General features: G+C 58.3%; 2 protein-coding genes across 4 annotated transcripts in view; both read left to right on the top strand.

Moving 5' to 3' along the window:
• Positions 1-6,129, top strand: part of RASGRF1 (Ras protein specific guanine nucleotide releasing factor 1) — a 30,359-nt gene extending 24,230 nt beyond the window's left edge. For all 3 annotated transcript variants that reach the window (XM_027666749.1, XM_027666748.1, XM_027666747.1), the window contains exons 21-27: positions 538-641; positions 979-1,063; positions 1,337-1,534; positions 2,595-2,674; positions 3,322-3,439; positions 3,713-3,781; positions 5,102-6,129. In XM_027666749.1, coding sequence (XP_027522550.1) covers positions 538-641; positions 979-1,063; positions 1,337-1,534; positions 2,595-2,674; positions 3,322-3,439; positions 3,713-3,781; positions 5,102-5,194 — 747 coding nt within the window. In that variant the 3' untranslated portion in view covers positions 5,195-6,129. The remainder of the gene's footprint in view (positions 1-537; positions 642-978; positions 1,064-1,336; positions 1,535-2,594; positions 2,675-3,321; positions 3,440-3,712; positions 3,782-5,101) is intronic.
• Positions 6,130-6,281: 152 nt separating this feature from the next.
• CTSH (cathepsin H) overlaps positions 6,282-6,450 on the top strand; it is a 7,892-nt gene continuing 7,723 nt past the window's right edge. The window contains exon 1 of the mRNA XM_027666754.1: positions 6,282-6,409. Within this exon, the coding sequence (XP_027522555.1) occupies positions 6,319-6,409 (91 nt within the window). The 5' untranslated portion in view covers positions 6,282-6,318. The remainder of the gene's footprint in view (positions 6,410-6,450) is intronic.

Below are 6,450 nucleotides of genomic sequence, written 5' to 3'. Positions count from 1 at the left end.
TGCCCCCCCAGCCTTCCCCCCAGCCTTGCCCCCCAACCTGCCCCCCAGCCTGCCCCCCTGCAGCCTCTCCAGGGGCCCGTGAGCTGCAGAGGGGCTCAGCTGGTGTTTGCTCCCTGGAGCTTTCGCAACCCCCTTCCCACAGCCCGGAGGGATTGTGCAATGGGCTGTTGAGGAGGGGTGAGTGTTGATCTTGGGGGCTTCTTCTGTGCTGTCAGGGCTGTTTGGGGTTTATTTGGCCAGGAGGTTGGTGGGGTTGGTTTGTTCCAGCTCTTTAGTGGCTGATCCTTTTCCAGAAGCTGGAGGGAGATGGAAATGTTATGGGGAATGTTGCTGGCCTTGTTCCAGCTGTTTGTGGAGTGATTGTGGAGTTTGTTGGGTGCTGGACTGAGCCATGTATCCAGGACCAGCTCACTTTAGAGCTGGTGGAGGACAGTCAGTGACTCCATGCAGGTCTGGGCCGCAGGCTCTCGCTGTCACCCTGAGTGGCTCCATGTGGGGGGTCTTGCCCGTGAGCCTCATTGTTCCTCTGTCCCACAGGCTGAGGGGGTCAAAGCAGAACCATTTGAGAACCACTCGGCCCTGGAAATTGCGGAACAGCTGACACTGCTGGATCACCTGATCTTCAAGAAGATCCCTTACGAGTGAGTGATCCCTGTGGGTCAGGAAGAGCTGCTCTGGTCACCCGGGGTCCCACAGCCAGTCTGGCTGGGCTAACCCCAGAGGGTGCAAAGCCTTCCCAGGTTTTGCCAGTTGAGTCCTGATCCTGTGGCTTCTCTGCCAGTGTCCCCAAGGTGACTGGCTCAGGGAGACCCTCCCATGTCCATCAAACTTTCAGCTGTATCCATGTGGTCCCTCCCAGCAGCGTGGGGGGCAAAGGTCCTAGGATCTCCATCCTGTGAGGCTGCAGTGGAGCTTGCAGGGCTTGGGCATCCCATAAAAATGGGAAATAGAATTTGATCTAAACGCTGTCATTTGCAGAGAGTTCTTCGGGCAAGGCTGGATGAAGCTGGAGAAGAATGAGAGGACTCCGTACATCATGAAGAACACCAAACACTTCAATGATGTAAGGGCAGCTGCAGCGGGGTGGAGGGATGGCCAGCGGGGAGGCAGCATAGCCCACCTGCCCCAGGGCCTGGGGTGTGCAAGGTTTACCTGCCCCCACAGATGTTGCCTTTCTCAGGGCTCCACTGCAGATGGCACATCTCCTGGTGCAGTTGCTCCTTCTGGGACTGCTGCTGTGCAGGGAAATCTTTTTAAAAGTGCTGCGAGGCTGGAGGGCACAGAGCTGTGCCCAGAATCACCCTAATGCTCGGGCTGGGCCCCGTGTCTCCCCAAGGTCAGTAACCTGATCGCGTCGGAGATCATCCGGAACGAGGAGATCAACGCGCGGGCGAGCGCCATCGAGAAGTGGGTGGCGGTGGCCGACATCTGCCGCTGCCTGCACAACTACAACGCCGTGCTGGAGATCACCTCCTCCCTCAACCGCAGTGCCATCTTCCGCCTCAAGAAAACCTGGCTCAAGGTCTCCAAGCAGGTGGGCACGGGGCGATGACCCCTCCTGGGGAGGTGGGGGGTTTGGTGTGGTGGGTGGGATGGTGTTGGGGCGGCACAAGTCATGGGTGTCAAAAAAGAGTTAGAAAATGAGGGAAGGTTTTTTAGGTCTTTTCCAGGAGGGAGGCGGTGTGCAAGCAGCTCAGACCCTGCCTTGCTATTGGGTTTGTTCATGGAGTCACAGAATTGTTTGGGTTGGAAAAGCCCTCTGAGGTCATCAAGTCCAACCATTCCCTCAGTACTGCCAAGGCCACCACTAACCCGTGTCCCCAGGTGCCACATCCATGTGTCTGTTAAATCCCCCCAGGGATGGTGACTCCACCAGTGCCCTTGGCAGCTTGTACCAGGGCTGGACAACCCTTTCTGTGAAGAAATTTTCCCAGTTTCCAACCTGAACCTCCCCTGGCACAACTTCTTTGCTCTTGTCCCATTGCTTGTTACCTATGAGATGAGATTGGCCCCACCCTGCAGGTCGGATGTGCAGTTAAACCTTTCCCAGAGAGCCCCTGTGCCTGTACACACACACAGACATCCTTTAACTGGTTTTCTGGGCTCCTCAGACCAGTTCTGGATGAACAGGATGAATTCCTGTTTGAGGTACCTGGTACAGGAGTAGCTGGTACCTGCCCAGTCCGGGGCTGGACAGAGCCTAGGGCTGCCAAGTCAGCATCTCTGTGGGCTCCTCTCAGCCAGGAACAGTCGCTTTGCCTATAAAATAATAAACCTATGAATGACACAGGCACTGGCAAGGACGGAGGTGGGAGCAGGGGGAGGAAGTGAGTGCACAGTCTGACCAGTATTGCTGGAGTAGCTTTGCTTTCAGTTGCTCAGTCTGCTCCTCTGCGTATCACCAGGAGCCAGGTGTGACAGCCAGGGCACAGTTGTACCTGTGAGGGAGTAGGAACAGCTGGATGAGGGGATGTGCCCCGGGCAGGGCAGGCTGGGAGTGACCCTGTGGCTCTGCAGGCTTTACCCCCTCCCTGGCTGCAGGGATGGGGGGATATTCCAGGGCCTCTCCAAGCGGCACTTTGGGTTTCTTGCAGACGAGGGCTCTGATTGATAAGCTCCAGAAGCTGGTGTCGTCGGAGGGCAGGTTCAAGAACCTGAGGGAGGCCCTGAAAAAGTGAGTGAATGGTGATTCTCCTCCTGCCAGCCCAGGGTCCATGGTGTGGGGGGACCTGGATCCCACCTACCCCCCCTGTGGCTGGGGCTCTGCTCACAGGAGCATTGCAGAGCCTGCACTAAAGCATGTCCTGTTGAGCCGGCACAGTGGCTGGCAAAGTGGTTCCCAGGAGTGAGCTGCTTCTTTGAGCAGCAGTGTGGAAAAATGGGAGTAAAAGGGACTGCAAAGGGGCAAATCACTGCCAGCCACCAGGGAACATTTTTCCCCATCACTATCATAGAATCATGGAATTATGGAATGGTTTGGGTTGGGAGGGACCTTAAAATTCCAGCCCCCTGACATGGGCAGGGACACCTTCCACTAAGCCAGGTTGCCTGGGGAAGCTTCCAAAAGTCTTCCCAACCCTCTGTTGAAGCTGCTCACAGCTCACCTTCTGCATCCCATGGCTTTGTGAGGGGCACGGCTGCAGGTCCTGCTTGTCCTGCTCAGCCAGCAGGGGTGAGGCCAAGGAGACCAGCAGCCTTCCTGGAGAGAGCCTTCCTATATTAGAGAGACTCTGCTGACTCTGAGGGCCCCCCCTCCTTCCCCTCCAAAGCCCCTGGGTAAGGTGGTTCTCTCCCTCATTTCTTTCTGGTCTGCCCCCGAAGTTGTGACCCTCCGTGTGTCCCTTACCTGGGCATGTACCTGACCGACCTGGCGTTCATCGAGGAGGGGACCCCGAACTACACCGAGGACGGGCTGGTGAACTTCTCCAAAATGAGGATGGTGAGTCCCCAGCCCTGCTGGCGTGGCTGTGCAGGGCCAGCCAGGGGTGATGTGGCCGTGGCCAGGTCTGTGTCCCCTCAGCTGTCACCTGCACAGCACCAGGCAGCCACATGTGTCCCCTGCGCACACCTTGGGTTGTTCCTGGTGTCTGGAAGAGAAAAAAAGGCCCTCTGCATCGTGCTGTTCTGTGTGCTCGTGCCCTCCTGGGCGCTGGGACAGTGCCAAGGGTGATGGCTGAGCCATGAACGCCTTCTGTGTTTCATCCCCACACAGATCTCACACATCATAAGGGAGATCCGCCAGTTCCAGCAAACCTCCTACAAGATCGAGCACCAGCCCAAGGTACGGCCCTGTCCTGGAGCCATGTGCTCCCTCTGCTCCTCGTCTCCTTCTCCCATCACTGCAGTTCCTGGCAGCTCCATGCTGGAGCGATGGCTGTGCCCGGCTGCAGGCTGTCGGCAGCAGGGCAGGGGATGGAGGGTGACTCTTGGTGCTCCATCAGGCTCCCCTGTGCCCCCCCGGCTGCTGCCAGGAGGAATTGCCAAGGCACTGACAGCATGACCGATGGCCAGAGTGCTCCAGGGCTGCACCCTGCACATGCTGAGAAACAGCTATTTAGGAGCAGCACCCCTCCCTACAGAGCAGAGTGTGTCCCACCGCCCCCACAGCCAGGGCCAGGTGGCCTCTGCCTCATGGTGGCTCCCAATATGTGATGAGCTGAAAGGTCTCAGCCGCCCTCACACTTCCTCTGCTGCAGCACCACGGAACTGCCCCGGAAGCGGGCTGGGTGCTGGGGATTTCCACTTTCTCCAAAACCAGCAAACCCTCCCGAAACCCTCCCAGGGTGATCAGGCTGGGCCAAACCACCCTCCAGTGACACTGGTGTCCATGTGTGGTGGCAGGAGCAGCTCGAGTCCCTCTGGATCACAGCCCCTGCTGGGCTGGGGAGCTGCGGGCTCTGATTTGAGCCCCTGCAGCATCAGCTCTGCCCTCTGCACAGTTGGCACCTGCCCAGGGCTGGGCTCACGCTGCAGCCTTTTCCCAACTCAGCACCCCAGGTATTCCCTGCCTCCTCCCAGCCTCTCCTCCTCAGGGGGAAGACCAGTGCCTGTGAAAGCAGCCTGTTGCCCCAAAATCCTGTCTGAAAGCAGCCAAGCTGAGCACAGCAGGGAGGGGCAGTGCGGGTGGTGCCGTGCATAGCCACACATCACCCTGTCTCCCTGTGGAGGTGGGATTCAGCTGTATGGAAGCTCCTGGATGCTTTTGTGGGTGCTGGGATGAAGCCCCATCTCTGCTGCTGACGCTTCTCAAGCAAAGACTCTGCTGCTGGCTGCTCCTCACGCTGGACAGCTCTGAACCCACACACAGCACCTTGCCTCCATTTGGGCTGTGCCTCTCTTCACTATCAGCTGCTAACGGGGCCAAAAAGCAATTTGGGAAACTGCTGCCAGGAAATGGGAGCCGATGGACCAGAGGTCCTGCCACGTCAGCAGCGTTCCTGCAGCAGGAACGTGGCTCCCCACTTACACGGGCTGTCAGTTACCAGGGTGTGGGTGCCCCACTTATCAGGGGTTTGGGTGCCTCAGTAATCAGGGGTGTGGCTGCCTCAGTTAGCAGGGTTTGTGGTCTCCCAGCCCGTTAATGGCCCCACTCCTTTCCCAGGTGACGCAGTACCTGCTGGACCAGTCGTTTGTGATGGACGAGGAAACCCTTTATGAAGCTTCTCTGCGAATAGAGCCCAAACTGCCTTCCTGAGCGCGGGGGCCGCTCGTGTACACTCGCTATACCATACTGTACATACCCGTTGTTCCGTTGGACGCCCTGGAGTGACTCCCAAATCTGTGCTTCTCCGAGCAATCCGCCCCCATCCCAGGCCGCACTAGACCTCGCGTAGGATTTCCCACACTGGTTAAGGTTTCACGCATTGACACTTCGCTGGAGTCCCGGGTTCTTTTCGATGATGTTATTTTTGTCATTTGTTCCTCCTGAGGGGGCTGGCGGTTGGGCAGGTGAGCCCTGTGTCCCTGTGGGGCAGGTGAGTCCCTGCGTTCCCACAGGGCTCTGGGGCAGCACGGACCACCTCTCGCTTGGATGGCGCCAGCAGTGACATCCCACAGCAAACTCTGTAAGGCGGGAGAAGGGAACACATTAAAGGTTGTCCCTCGGTGTGAGCTGCCCTCTCTGTGTGTGCCACCCCCACGCTGGCCGGGCATGGGGGGCCCTGGCTGCTGTCCCGGTCCCTCCGAAGTCAGGAAGATGGAAGCGTCCCCTTGCCTCTCCTCGCTGCATCCAGCTCCTGTTGATATGCTGTAGATCCGTACCCTTGTGCCCACTCTGAGTACCATGACGTAGAGTTAGAGATGACGAGTGTTTTTATTACATCTACTGTAATCCTGGCTAACCACCCGCTAGCAGGATATAGTAATGTAGTGCTTATTCTGTGAATAGTACCTGGGTTTTTTACATTGTACAGTCCCTGACACGGTTCCCCGGCAGTGGCAGGCATGCTCCACTCACACAACACTTGCTGTAAGCAATACCTCGTGGTATGGGAATTCTCTTTCAAGCCCTAAAACTATTTCAACTTACAGCTTGTTTGGGAAGAAAAAAAAAATATTTCCATTTTTTTTGTAAAAATATATGTTTCCTGATTACCTCTTGCTAATAAATCTATTCTATCTCAGGGTGAACCCGGGTTTGTGATGGTTTTACGGGCGGGATAACGCCGGACCCGCCGGCGCGCGGGCCCCGCCCCGTCCCCTCCCCGCTGTCCCGCCCGCTGTCCCGCCCGTCCGGCAGCGGCTCGGCCCGGCTCTGCTCCGCTCGGCTCTGCTCCGCTCGGCTCCGCTCGGCTCCGTGCATCCCTCCCCGGCCCGGCCATGCTCTGGCCCGCGCTGCTGATGGCGGCGGCGCTCATGGCGCCCTCGGCCGTGCTCGCCGCTCCCGCCGCCGGGGCGCCCACGGCCGAAGGTACCGGGGCGGCGGGAGGGGCTGGTACCGAAGGTACCGGG

The sequence above is a fragment of the Corapipo altera genome, unplaced genomic scaffold (genome assembly GCF_003945725.1).
Source record: "Corapipo altera isolate COAL_440 unplaced genomic scaffold, ASM394572v1 349, whole genome shotgun sequence".
Lineage (NCBI taxonomy): Eukaryota > Metazoa > Chordata > Aves > Passeriformes > Pipridae > Corapipo > Corapipo altera.
Note: the sequence above shows the minus strand (reverse complement) of the source record. Positions and strands in the feature narration are given on the sequence as shown.